The 15,312-nt window shown below is 36.3% G+C and overlaps 1 protein-coding gene across 1 annotated transcript in view; it reads left to right on the top strand.

The window, feature by feature from the left end:
• LOC149302884 (uncharacterized) overlaps positions 1 to 12,884 on the top strand; it is a 59,672-nt gene extending 46,788 nt beyond the window's left edge. Inside the window, exons 8-12 of the mRNA XM_089482089.1 lie at positions 3,296 to 3,446; positions 4,749 to 4,895; positions 6,576 to 6,676; positions 11,689 to 11,789; positions 12,846 to 12,884. Coding sequence (XP_089338215.1) covers positions 3,296 to 3,446; positions 4,749 to 4,895; positions 6,576 to 6,676; positions 11,689 to 11,789; positions 12,846 to 12,884 — 539 coding nt within the window. The remainder of the gene's footprint in view (positions 1 to 3,295; positions 3,447 to 4,748; positions 4,896 to 6,575; positions 6,677 to 11,688; positions 11,790 to 12,845) is intronic.
• Positions 12,885 to 15,312: the final 2,428 nt, after the last annotated feature.

The raw sequence follows: 15,312 nt of genomic DNA, 5'->3' as shown, positions 1-15,312 counted from the left end.
GATGATTTGTCACATTGTTAACATTTCAAATATTTTTCCTAAAACCTTCTGCTTCTCTGTGGTGAGGCACATGAACATTTTCCCAAGACATCACCAGCGCCAGACACCACACGTTTTGCTCCATCGGTAACTTCATAGAAATCGAGCTGGAGCAATTCTTGATCTGTGAGGAAGAGAGCAAATGCATTCTGATGAATCCCTTAAAATTGAAGCCTTCTAGTTGATATTCTCAGTTATCTGTTAATAATTTATCTTTTGGTTTGACATGTGGTCTCCTGGTAGATAGTGCTGCTTGTGTTCTGTAATTCAAATGTTACTTTTTATAAAATGTCACTGTGTTTATACCCACACATAGGTTGAACAATATACACCCACAGTTTCTGTTTTCCAATAAATCCTCAATATTTCTCAACAATAAGACTCTCGGTATCATACTGCTAGGGCTGCAACTAACGATTATTTTCATAATCGATTAGTTGGCTGATTATTTTTTCGATTAATCAGATAAAAAAAATAATTTAAATGTTTCATTTATTTAAAATAATTTAATAAACAAACAGGATGTTAAAAACAGACCGCAAAATAAATACCTTTAAAAAAAAAATGCATTTCTTGTTGTTATTTTCCAACCTGCCCCCCCAGTTATGCACAATTGAGCCCAGGCTTGCCATGCTGCCTCCCAGATATGCCACATACCCCCAGATATGCCACTCTGCCCTCCCCACATATGCCTTATATACCCTATATGCCTTATACCCCCTGATATGCCACTGTGTCCTCTATGTCATTGTGCCCTCTGATATATCTTATACCCCAGATATGCCTTATACACTCAGATATGCCACTCTGTCCCCCCAGATATGCCTTTTAACCCAGATATGCCACTCTGTCCCCCCAGATATGCTTTATAACCCAGATATGCCACTGTCCCCCCAGATATGCCTTATACCCCTTATATGCCACTGTGCCCCCTGATATGCCTTATAACCCCCAGATATGCCCCTCTGCCCCTGAAATGCCCCTCTGCCCCTGAAATGCCCCTCTGCCCCCAAATATGCCTTATACCCCCTATATGCCCCTGTGCCCCTGATATGCCACCCCCCCCCCCCCCGACTTAACCCCCATGCTCCAGACTCCTTGGTGTCTAGTAGGTGCAGCTGGTGAACTTTTGCGCGATGCGCATAGACAACCTCTGCTGCTGGCAGGCACTTTCACTGGAGTTTCTATGACTGAGCACCAGAAGGTCATGTGACGCCGGTGCTCCATCATAGAAGCCCCAGTGGAAGTGCCGGCAGTAGCGTAGGTTTTCTGTGCGCATGGCACAGATGCCCACGCTGCCACAGAGGAGATCCAGGTCCCCTGCAGCTCTGCGACGGATCCTCCTCTCTGTCTCTGGCAGCCGGCGGACGTTGGGCAATGCGGGCAGACCACCTCCGCTGTGCTGGCCAATACTTCCGCTGGGGCTTCTATGGTGGAGCACCTGAAGGTCATGTCACGCTGGTGCTCCATCAAAAAAGCCCAGGCGGAAGTGAAGGACAGTAGGGGAGGATGTCTGCGCACATCGCACAGATGCCTGCTGGCTGTCAGAGAGGAGGATCCAGGTCCCATGCAGCGTTGCGGGGGATCTGGATATTAGTCTTATTATCTGACCTCTCTTTGAGGTCGGATTATAAATCGAAGCCTATTTTTCAGAGCATTTGCTCTGAAAAACCCCTCATCTTATAGTCCAACGATTTTCATTATCGATTTTATCGAGTAGTTGTTGCAGCCCTACATACTGCCCTGCATCAGTGCAGCAAAATTCAGAAACAATAGTTCTAGAATTGTTTAATTCCCAAACCATGCCCTAGTTTAAATTTTGGGCCTTTTTAATTTTTTTCTCAAGGAATTCTTAATTCGTGTTTGTAGACTTGTATCTCTGGGAGATGTCATAGAACAGCTTGATGCTATAGAACAGAAAAAAACACTATACAAAGTCACTGTGATTTGTTTGAAATCTCTGCACCAGAAATAAAATGAAACCTAAACTTTTCTGAGGTCAAAATTTAATAAACCACGCAGTTAAATGGATATTCCAGTGTACCAGGCATGAGTTGCACCAAATAATCCATATTAACCCCTTCTTTATGCCAGCCAGTGGAAGGAAAGCACTCCCATTAAAATAAGTTGGAGTACTTTCTGGAGATGCCCACAGGACCCCCCCCCCCCCCGAATGCTCAGTAGATATGTGGTCTTCATGAGCGATAGCGGTAGGGAAAGGGGGCAAATCCCCCAAGCATTTGCAGTAGAGACCACACAGATTTGCATGGACATTGAAGCGCGTATGATAACTGACGTGTCCCTTTAAAGTCATGCTTTTTTAATGTTAGTAAGTAATTCATACAGTGCAATACAATATTACCTGTGGACAGTGGAAGTATGCAGCTACTATTTATCTGATCTCACATGCAACATTTCTGTTTAGTAAACAAGAGAATTCTCTGTCTTATCACCGCCACACCTTTTAACAGTGAAGGGCACACGGGAAGCATAGCTCCTTGGCCTCTGTAACCATTTCCTTTTTATTATGTCAACATATTTTTCCAGTAGAGAGCTCATGGCCATAATCCCTGTACCAAAACAAACTGTTCCATTTGAATAGCATGTCCTTTATACATAGTAATATTTGGTGCTTCCTGTCTATTGACGAAGAATGAGTTTGCAAGAGTGGTTATTTCCCTGAATTCGCTTTACACCAACCCCAATGAGCATCTGCTTCAAGAACAGCTTTGATGGACATGTAGAAAACATATATGTAAATCAGTAACAAAGTGCTTGAAAGGCACCTTGACTGAACTATGTATTATGTAGGGCTAGTCCAACACTTTTTGTGCAGACATTTACCAGGGGTCTTTATAATGTATAGTGAATTATAAGAATTGAAACTAAAACTCTCCAGCCAACTTCTTCTTTATGAATAAACCCAAAGTCTCACACAGAAAATGCCTGAGTATTTACATAAACAGACACGAATGCATGAATTGTTGACCGGCGTTATATTTATGGAAGAAATATTGTAAACATCTCTATAAGATGTTCAGATTGGTTTAAAGCTTGAGAACAGATATTTGTTGTGTTTTGTAAATGTGTATATTTTGCACTCACTCTACATGTGTTTTCAATAACTAGTCTTATGTATTAATAAATAATGGAATAGTATTTTTTGATATTTTTTTCGCTACTGGTGTGCCATGTTATCGCAGTATGTAACAGTATAGATAGCTGAACAAAAAGTTATATTGCGTTATTTTTACAGATGCTGCAAGAGAAGTAAAAAAATATTCAGCGACACAAGCAGTAGACAAAAATGCCAAGGTTTACCCAAGTTCCTACGACCACATCCATATGAAACTGTTTCGATCTCAACGTAATCTTTACATCTCGGGATTTTCTCTGTTCCTCTGGTTGTAAGTGTCTTAGACTTTAACAGAAGTTAAGCATTTCTCAGTAGTCCAGGGTCACTGACTGTAGGTATTCATTGTGCACAGATATACAGAACGGATAAAGTTAGAATCTATCCTTATCGTCCCTTATCAGTCTTTTATCAATCTGAGTGCTATTTGAATGGAAAGTGTTTTTTTTTTTAATGTAATTTTCTCTGTCATAGTATGTGCTGCACTAATTTCTAGCTCTGTCTCTGGATATTAACATTCATGAACATACTCAGTAGTCAGAACTATTATGAAAGTTAAAGGCTGAAATCCTTTATATAAGAAATCTTATATAAAATTTTGACAAAACATATACAAACACTAACCTTGACAACATACATATAGTTTTTTTTAATGGTTTTAGTGTATTTTTAAGCTGCATAACATTTTGCATGAATAGAAAGGTGTCAGTGACATAGGTGGATATCAGCAACTCCATGTGTGGCTGGATGGGGTCATTTCCAGTTTGTTCTTATTTTGTCATTTCTCAGTTTGTCATGCCACTGACTGGGCAAATTCTAAAAGTGAAAAACAACCCCAATCGCTGTGCTATTTTGTTCGCATTACTGGTGTCCTCTATTTGCATAATGGATGAAGGCAGATTCGCTGGGAACTAACTAGTTTAATGCACATCGCTGGTGTTTGGCTCTCACCTGAATCCAGGCACAGAAGTTAAGAGGGAAGAATATATGATAGGTGGAGAGCCTCACAGTTCCGTTAATGGGGTTTGACTAATTGTGGTGCAAACATGGGCTGGCTTCTTAGGCTGTTCCTCTGCTTTACTGGAGAGGCAAGTGAAACTCTTTGGGGAACCCCAGAGAAACAGTCAACTGTGTAAAACTGCATACCTCAATGTCAGAGGGATTGTGTGAATGTATGTTATAAAACACACTTCAGTGTTATTATTTAAATAGCATATATATATATCAGCAATAATATGAAAAGGGGGTCATGCAGTGCGGAAGTGTTCACTCACTTGCACTTAAAACAGATGCGCTTTTGTATTTAGCGAATAAAATGTATGTTTCTTCCAAATGCTTATAGTTAAAGTACATCACACACTCTCCCATTGTATGGTCTGTATTCAAGACAAGTCCTCTATAAGCTTCCTTTTGTATCTATGAAATTGCATGTCAAGGTTGGCAAGTACAGTTAGTTTTAAGGGCATGACTGTAGATGTGCACCTTTAGCATTTGACCACAGATGTGTGACAGTACATGGTGAACCAAAGGCAGACAGTAAATGTAAAATACATTCATTGCTTAATGTACTTCACAGGGTACTACGTCGCGTTGTTTCCCTGATTATGCAATTGGCAGGTGAGATGGAAAGCCACAATGCCATGAAAGCCCAGGTGGAAAACGCTAATCAGGCGGCCAAAAAATACATGGAGGATAATGAGAACCTGAAAAAGGTATGTCTCTTGTGGAGCAGAAAAATCTATGTTGTGTGTATGTATGTTATATGTATATGTATGTTAAACAAATCTGATCAGATGCATGTCATTGAGGTTGATGTAGAAGGGCCTTGAGGCAACTGCTGTGTTAAGTTTTGCACTACCTAGTTTCAGATGAAATGCATTAACTTTCTCAACCACCCCAACTTCTGGACCGCTATCAAAAACTAGAGAGGGATAAAATGTGTTTATGAAAGCAATCGCTAAAGGGTGACCATTCTGTAAATAGAAAGGCAGTTGTAAGTATAAAATGTAATGTGACAAAACTGCAGATTCTATGGTTAAATAATTTCTCTATGGGAGAATTAGTGATGATGTTTCTCTGTATGCATATGTGAATGAATTATAATGAAAAGAACAAAATATCAAGATGTGATCGCAAAAATATCTTATTAATTGGTTGTTTATATTAACATAAATCTGCTAATTATTTTCTAGGACAAGATATGTGACTGTACACTTACAAATACATAGATAGTTTGCATTATGTCATGACGCAGATCATTCTTATAAATATTAAACCTGTGCCTTATTACTATCCTATCAGCCTCTGCATGGTAAAGCCTGACTGAGACGTCAAATAAGTCAGCACCATCCTCACTGCCTTGTAATTAGAGAAAGCTAATCCAGCAACTCCTCCCAAAATGAAACCCACATATTACACATAAACACTTAGTTGGCGTAATGGAACTAGGACTTTGGCACCCATTTTATTTATGGATTTGCTCTGTTCAAAAATATCCAGAACCCTTATGATTTCCTTGTATTACTAAAATACAAATATAATGTTGAATTCAGTTCTGTTATCATAAGTTGAAATCGGTTTTATTTTTGTATTATAACATAAAAACCCTGAAATATGTATTAGTAAGTACCACATTTTAATATTTCTTAGAACTACCTTCGCTGCAGTAACAGCTTTAAGTATCTTGGAGTAAGTATGTTTCAAAGTGTCACAGATTCTCAATGGGATTGCGATAAGGACTCTGTTACATAGTTACATAGTTAGGCTGAAAAAAGGCATGTGTCCAAGTTCAGCCTTTCCCATATCTGTTTATTTCTTGCTGTTAATCCAAAAGAAGGCAAAAAAAAACCAGTTGTGGCTCTTTCCAATTTCCTTCTTGACCCCAGAATGCATCAAAAAGCTGTTTCCTATGTAACTGTAACTATGCAACTCTGGTTGGGCCATTTCACCTCTTTGTGCATGAACCACCCTAGTGTGTTGTTGGCCATATACTTTAGAGTCTTCTGCTGAAAGGTGTAAACTTCAATAATTTATTTTGAATTTCAGTGTTCTACAAAATGTAATACGGAGTGAAAATGTATGATTTGTAATTCAGTATTATGACAGAATTGGAAATCTGCCCAATTTTTTTTAAAGTTACCTCACTTATTGAGCTGTGCATTTTGCAGAATTGGCTATGACCTTCTTGCAGAGGGTACTAGCCAGGGATGGCCTTATTATGTAACTGTTATTTTTTGGTGTATTATTGAAGTAAAATATATTTATTCTGTAGGTGATTTTAGACCCAAACAACATATAATCCCTCTCCCTATTTTGAATTCAGCAGTCAGTTCAGGTTGCCTTTAATTCAGATAAAATAAGCACACTTCTAATGTTTTGGGTTTTTTTTTTAGACTATTGAGAGAAGTAAAGCACGTGAAGGTGACAAGGCAATTACAACAGAGAATGAAAAGCTAAAACAAGAAATTGAACAAGGAAAGAAAGAACTAAACAGAACGGTGGAAGGTAAAGCATGGGGTCTCCTGGCAGCAAATTACACTGCCGGTTATAAAGTGGCTACAATGTACAGAAATATGCATCATATCTACCAGTCTATTGAATGACACATTCTACAGTTAAGTTTTGATTATTAAATTAAGATGCTTCCAAAGAGAGTAGGTTGGACCCTGCCGAGTTGATATTTTATGCTTTGAGATGAAGTTGTCCACACTTCACTTACAACTCCATTTTTACTGCTTAGAGCTTCATATTTTCTGTAAATATTCTAATTCTGACATTTATATATTAGGCTATCGTTCTGCTGTCCTATAACTACACAGATGTCCATAGATATTCATATAAAAGGCATGTGCCAACACTAACATTTGGAGAGTCATGGCTCTTTGGATATCCTAATTGCTTTGGTATGACCACACATTTTTTTTCTCTGTATTCCTTAAGATTTCTTTTTCTTACCCTAAGCTATTGTGCAGCAAGGTCCGGTGTAAGAAGTTCTGCTGCCTACAGACTCTTCTGTAAGAAGAAAATAATTGTGTTTTATAAGTGGACACGTTAAACACTAATAAAAAGTGTAGTTTAAGTTTAGTTAATTGTGCTAGACTTATGCAATTTGGTTATGGGGAGTTTAATTATTATAAAGATAAAGTTTTACTTCCCACTTTTTTACAGTTTCTAACATGAAAACGTTCCAGCTCAGAAATAATGTCTCAAAGCATAAACATTGTGGGATCAAAGCAGATCTGGCCTGCTCAGAGATGTCATATTTAGATGTCACTAGGAGTGTAACATTACTAAGCCATACCTTGATCAGATGGGTTCTTTAGATAACATCAGATGACCTTGTGAAGATCAACTTTCTTAAAAAAGAAACAAAAAGTGACAAACCACAATAGAGAAAATATTTGCTTATCTACTTATGTCTGTAAAATAGTACGGTTTACATGTCCAGTCTAAACCACGTTTACTTACCACTAAAATTCAGTCTTACTCCAAGTGATCTTTCAAAATGTATCCCATTGGATGTTGGGAAAAGGAGATATTTCTTTTTCATTATAGCACCTTATATGTGTGTTTCCCTCAAACAATATTTAATATTTTTATAGCTCTAGAAGAAATTTGTTGGTAGCACATTAAAGGTGCTGTTTCACTATGAAGTATCCAGTTGTATCCTTGGACTTGCTCATCATATTAACCGATATGTTGTTTTATTCTTTCTGCTGAAATTTTAATTGTGTGAGAAATAGGAAACAAAGAACATTTAAAAGTTATAGAAAAGGCAAGATTTCTAGATGAATAAAGTTTTATTTGTCAGAAACAGTTTGGGCTCTTAAGTAGAACAGAGTTTCTATTTCTGATGCTGCTTTCAATTAAATCCAACAGAGTGGGTACATTATATATAACCCTTTGCTGTGTATTTCTTGGTTTGAACAGCAGAAATGTAGAATTCTGTTCTTCGTTTGTTACCGTTCTGCTGCATACCTTTCCTTGAAGTCAACTGAAAAGGGCAATTTGTTTACCGTTATTTTTATTAGCTAAGGACTTCACAGACTGACTTCCCGTTTTTATTGTTGATAAGAGAGAAAGCAAATTTGGTAACGATGATACCTTTATTGGCTAACTGATGCGTATTGTATTGAAAACTTTCAAGACTATCTATCTTTCAGGGATATTAAGGAAAGAAATGAGTCCACTGCTAGTTCAACCATGTCTTTCTTTTTATAAAGAGAGAGCTTTGATATTGGTTACAGCAGGGAAACCACATTGATGATGGAAATTGCATGCTGTGGCTTCAGGAAGGTGCTGTTAGCTTCGAGTCGCTCCACAGCATCCTTCCTCAATGTATCATTCATGGATCTAATGATGGTAGACGGTATTACATATAAGAGAAATGATACCATTCACGACCAGAGCATAAGTAGGCAGAGCACCTGTGTGATGAATATTTAGTTTTTAACTTAAAACTACCACATTTGTATGCATTTCTTATATAATGAATCCCTTAGATGTCTTTGCATCTTAATTGATATTATGGCACACATCATCCATCTTAATGATGTTAATACATTTTGGAGGTTGACAGCACATGGATTTAACTATGAGAATTACTGGTTTCTGTAATAAATTACCTTAAAAAATGTATTAACCTCTTGATGACCAGTAATAGTTTGCACCTACTTGAAAGACCAGAGCTTTTTGGCATCTTTTTCATGTGTGTTTTGACCACAGTATTCCAAATTTGGCTTTTGTAGTGTACCTACAACAATTACATGTTGTTTTAAAGGGCACACAAGCCATTTTGAACATATATTTAGTATAATATATGTGATAGATTGTAGGTGACTAGATCAGTTTAATTTACATGGCATCATTTGTCCTGTCAGTGGACACTTAGGTGGTGTTAGGTGTTCCTATTAAAGGAATACCTTGACCAGCATTTCCTTTGTACATTCCTTATTAAAGAATGTATTGATTCACTATGATATCTGTGCTGAGCTTTATGTTTTACTATCACTTGTTAATAGTTACGTTTTAATCTGTTTTTTGGATTTTATTTCTTCAAATCAGTTTCTTTAAATAATGCTGTACTTGTGTAAAGGTTATAAACATAATATCTTTGTTAAGAAATGGTAGAAACAATGCAATCCTCCCACTGGCCATCCTGGGGGTTCTAATTGACGGTGTGTAAGGTGTAGCCTTTGATAGTTTGTACATTTTGTTCCAGGATTGAGCACATATGTTTCAAAACAGTCACTTACGCTAGCACCCTACGTGACCTAGTGTCCAAGAAGACGTATTTACAAGTTTAACATAGTGTTCTATGCCTTCAGACAACCATTTTTTACATGGTGGCATGGAACATTTGTTGTTTGCACTAATGGGTTAAATATGTTGGGAAATGAGGTGGCATTGTGAAACATTGCTTATTTTGCACAAACCACTGTGTTTAGTATCATTTAGGTTACTTGATGTGAAATATGACATTGCTGCTTGGCACTATGTAATTAAAGTGTGCCATTGCCAACTGCCGGGGGAACCCAGGCAAATGCTTACAGAAAAAAAACATGAATTACAGAAGGCTTTTACAATAATTTCATGTTAAAAAAGTTTACTGGCACTAAATATTTACAAAAGCACTTCTTATATGGCTTAAACATGTCTGCAAATGCACCCCATGACCTTAAGTACAGCTGTTGGGATATTCTTAGAACCAACCAGACTGATAGTGGTTGAGTATATATATAAACATTTATTTGGTGTCTACATTTACAAAATACACAATCCTGTGTCAATCCTGTCTCATACTGTTATTTCCCAACTTCCTTAATTCCAAGTATTGACAGTGTTGTTAATGCTAAAGATTTATGATCTGTGTGTAATCGAGCAGAATTACATTGGTGATAGAAATTACTTTCTTATGGCATTGTTAATGAAGCGTATTTCCTGGTTTAAGCAATATTTAATTCCAAAATAAGGACATTAGCTTCATTTTTAATCACAAAGGTGGATCATTTTCATTTTGAACTAGTTAGTGTTGGGAACCTGTAAGAGCTACCATAGTAGCTACCATAGTCTACATTTTAAGATTGCCTTGGTGTATGATGTTATGGTTCCATACAATTGGCATTTATTGTGGACATCTATTCATAGTCCATCCTACCTGCAAGCCTAAGAGAAATCTAGATTTTTTTTCCTGTAAACAAATCTTTCAGTTTTTCCACTTTCATTTATGTTGCAGAAATGTATGGTCTCACTGTTTGGTACTCATCTTTATAATTGGTATGGCCCAAATTTAAGGACAGCCATGCAAAGAAGCAAACATCATTTAGTTGGCACAGGAAAAATCATTGCTGCAATGGATTTATATACACATGCAATGCATTATATCTACAGTTCTACATAGTATATGTTTCTTATTTTCGAATACATCTTTTGGTCCTTCATTTGGTGACCTTTAGTGTTTGAGGAACCATTGTCTTGCTGGCATTGTAGAATTATCATTCCAATATAAAACGAAACCTCTAAATGTGATTGTCAGTGGATGGGTGAGGGCCTTTAGTCTCTTGCTCATCTCGGTAATGATTGATATAGGCAGATGCACGGGCACATATCCAAAACACTGAAACAATGTGGAGTGTTGTTTTTTTTGTTTATGTCTAGATACCTTGTACTCTTGATCAGAGATACTGATGTTTGTACTTAAAACAAGGGCAGTGTGCACTGTGTTGTGAAACATTGCAAAAGTTTTGATGAATATATGTTACATATGTTGTAAAGCAAGTATCATTTATTCATCTTAAAATTATATTTAATCATAAATTATATATAAAATAATATAACACCTATATATATATGTGTGTATGTGTATGCACTGCCATTCCTTGAAATTATTTATTTTTAATTATATCAATATATGTAATATAGTTTAAGAACAAAATATCATTTACTCATCGTTGAAAAAAATATATATAATTCCATTCTCTTAGAATGCTTTCTTTAAAAATTTCAGTGAGTAGTATATGGGTATAGTTAGCAGTGTGTGCCTGTCTGCCATACTGCCCATAGATTTTATGGGCTGGTGGCCATAGAAGCCCCAGTAAATGTGCCTGAATAGATTGAATGGATTAATGATCCAAATATAAATCCAGGTTTTGGCACTCAAGGAACTTTTGTGTTCGCACATTCCAGTTTTAGAATATATTAACTGAGCTCTAGCATGTCACACAAATAAACCTTGGTAGAGTCCTCATTTTATTCTTTACTGTAACAAAAACATACACGTGTCTATGTTTATAGAACAGCTTTTAAGCACATCCTGAAAGATTGTTAATGTGCCAAATTTTGACATGATTATTTTCGTTGGGGGGAGGGTTGTTAGCATTCAACTGTACTAGGAATTATATTTTTAATTATGCATTATAAAAGTGTTAAGTTCAGCAGAGCCATTGGAACAGCACCCTTAAATAGTTGTGTCTATCAAGGGTTACCAAGTATTAATTAATTTCTCATTCATATTCCAGCATTATCTAAATCACAAGCCGAAGTTAGTGCCCTGAAGAAACAGTCTGAAGGACTTACACGGGAATATGATCGTCTCATAAGGGAACATGAACAGTTGCAGGTAATATTTATTCCGAATCTCTGCCTTATATCTGATGAGCAACTAGATATTTTGTATACAAAGAAGTGCGTATGTACTTTTGTTTCACATTGCTTCATTTCCCAAGCCGCCAAAGGAATCACTCGTAGGATTCTAGATCATACAAAAAAAAAAGGGTCAATGCTTTGGTTGTAGGCACGGTATATGGTGACGACCAGTCATAAAAGAAAAGAAATTCCATAAATGAGAGATGGTTTAATTATACAAAGTTAATGCAAATTGAATTTGTACATTATGCACATCACAAATATACATTAATGAATACAGACGCATCAGGAGATGAGAACCCTGCCCGGGGCTTGCCATCTAGCGTTATGGTATTTTTATACAAACTTCCAGTCAGGATTTGTGGGCTTTTGAGGGCCTCGCTTGAGAGCTTACATTACATACAAAACTGATACTGGTTACAAGTAAAGAATTGAAATAAACCTATGCATGAGCAGCGTGAGAGCTACTGGTAAATGTTAGGGCAAACATACAGTGTTCCTATTCCTTGGCGAGTTCTGCCAAGATGCTGAGCCAGCGGGGAGTGTACTCTGCAGGGTATTAGTGCAAGGCAAAGAGGATTTGTCAATTTCAGTGTGTCTGGGATATTTGTGTATTTTCCCCCTAAATATTTAATTGGGAGCCACTAATCTCACAAACAGTGCTCTGTTTTGTTTCATTTTTTTGGAACTAAAGCTTAGAAGGATCAACAAATATGATTGACAGGTTTTTTTAATACCTTTTCTACTTCTGTCGCTACATTGACAAAATACACAAATCTACGTATGTTTGCTGTGCTTCTTCTGTTTCAATACTCCCTTGCATTTAACTATAAGGGATATGACAAACGCTCTTTGCTCATGGACACTTTTCATGTTGACGTGTTTGAGAAACTGTAAAACTCTTGTCTGTAGACAAAGCACTATACATTTTGAATTGTATTGTTTTATATGACCTACAGTGCCTACATTGTAATTTTTTGTTGGTGTCAGTAATACTCATACTCTGCTTCCTTGTATTTTTTCCCCCCAGAATACCACAGATGAAAGGGTTAATAAGAAAGACGAGTAGTTATTTAAGCAAAGACACGGCCGACACAATTCTTTTTCTTCGTGGAAGCTGTCTGCTGGAAGAACAATTCCATTTTCCTCTCACAATAATTATGTGTGTTGGTGTTTTAGTTTTTGCTGTTTAATATAATGATCTTTTCCATAGCGAATGGCCCTGCTGATTATTAATGGGCACCACAGCACTGATACCTAATGTTTAACATTCTTAGACGCATTTTAGACATTAGCAATAGCCAATGCTACCAGATACCATGGCGTGGTTGCAACCTCAATCAGGCTGCTGTATCTGTTTGAAGAGCTTTAGACCTGTCCACCTTCTCTTTTGTTGGGTTTCTACAAAAGGATTTCAAGTTTCTTTTGCAAAGAAGGCAGAACATTGTATGCATCCAAGTACTGTGCAAACATCCTGACTATGTGACATTTAACACCCTTTATTTTTGTTATGAAATCTGTTTTGCACTTAATGCTCTGTTCATAAATATGTGTTTATTTTTCTTAAAAGCATAGGAATTTATGTTTGATTGTTTGATTAAGCACGGGTTTTAACTTTTATGGCTATGTTTTTTTGTGCCATTAATATTCTACTTTAAAATACAGTTAATTGTAATTGTTTTAATGGTGCTTTACCTAATTGATTTTTCTTGGTTCTCCAGTCCTCAGCAATTTTGGCTGGCTATAGAGAAAAGTGACAGCTATTACAAAAATACTTGGTACTGAATTATTACGCTGGGTGAATGGCATATACATTATTTTATTGCCTGGTCCAGATTTGACAACATTTAATTTGTGATATTTCAAAACATTGATATGTGTTTACATGTGTACACATATCGTTGCATGCTGTGAAATTGTTTATTTTTGTAATTTATAAATATATATATACAGCTTTTTCATATATTTGATATTTTTGCTGCACACATAAATGTTTTTGCACTCAATACCAAAAATCTAGTTTGTTAATTCACTTTATAACATAAAAATACAAAAAACACATTTTGAAATATATATTATTACTTTTTACTACTAACATAAGATTTAGAGTAAATTAGTTCACTCCACCTACTCTAGTATGTGTAGAAATCTCTTGGCAATAAGCAGTGAACTATATGTTCAGCAACATTGGTTTATCGGTCAGCAAAAAGTGCCTTGATTGATGTGATTAAAAGATTCTGCAAGTCTTCAATATGTCCCTGAAACGTTGAGTATATCTATATTTATAATAGTCAATGTAATCAAATTTAGCCATTCTCATAGAACATGTGGCCCTGCATGATGCTTATGGAATGGGAGGTGACGGGTTTTACAAGGGTATAAAATCTAAAGGTTTGTGAGTAATCTAAAAAAAAAAAAATCTGCTTGGTATTACATTTAATTAAACAGCTGAACTAGAGGATTTACTAAACAGTGATGAGTGTATGTCCAGCATTATGTATGCTTATTTTAATATGAATTGACACAAATGAATAACGCATTTTTCACATATTGGAACGCAATCGCGCCAAATGACCTCTGCACCTGTAACTCACTCTTATTTCCAATGGGACATCTAAGACTACACATGAAAATGAATATATTAATGGTATTGTTCTGGTAGCAAAATGTTAATTTTGCGGTCTGTGCCAGTTGTACCTGAACTAAAACAGAATTGAAGTTGATATATCTCAAAGATGCAGACCTTGTACACAATGATATAAGTGCTTGGCTGTCTAGTTTATTAGAATTTTTATCCTTATTACAATGGTTAGTAATACTTTTAGGTTTTAAACATTTCTCTAGTTAATAGCTTTTTCTTAAAATTGTACCTTGCAAAAAATGTGTACTTTACAACACAACATTTCCCCTGCACGTTTTGCTAGATAAACGCATAACAAGTGGGTTTATTGAAATATATATCTATCAACCATTCCCCGTTTACATCAGTACATGTACTATGACAATGATGGAACTAATAACAATCTCAAATGTGCCACTAGTGGGTTGCACTCAGGAAAAGAACATGTGTGGTTAAAAGAATACTTCAAACTATTTACTTTTATAGCAATTTGCTAAACAGGAGGTTGGAAGGATACGCGGATGCTTGCAAGAAGTGGGCAGTCATTGTTTTTATTTATTTATAGCTGGCATCTGATCTTTGGCATAGCTTAATAAATAACAGTCGTATTGCCAAGCACTTAAAGAATGGAAGCTTTCAAATTTACAGCAAACTCATTAAAACAAGCATGTTTCTTGTACCGTTTACGATAACTTTGATCTGGTCCACAAGTTGATTATCTAGTCCTCGGCTGAATCTTTTGCATCTAAAAAACCTTATTGCACAGAAAATGTGATGCTGTTTACACATATGCCAATATTACATTTTATTTTTATTAAATACTGTATCACATCAATAAAGATTTGTTTTGTTATTGCGTTATATGAAGTTGTTCTGC

This window comes from Sceloporus occidentalis, unplaced genomic scaffold (assembly GCF_023333645.1).
Source record: "Sceloporus occidentalis isolate IW3139 unplaced genomic scaffold, rSceOcc1.0.p SCAF_17, whole genome shotgun sequence".
Classification (NCBI taxonomy): domain Eukaryota; kingdom Metazoa; phylum Chordata; class Lepidosauria; order Squamata; family Phrynosomatidae; genus Sceloporus; species Sceloporus occidentalis.
This window is presented reverse-complemented; position numbering and strand designations above follow the sequence as displayed.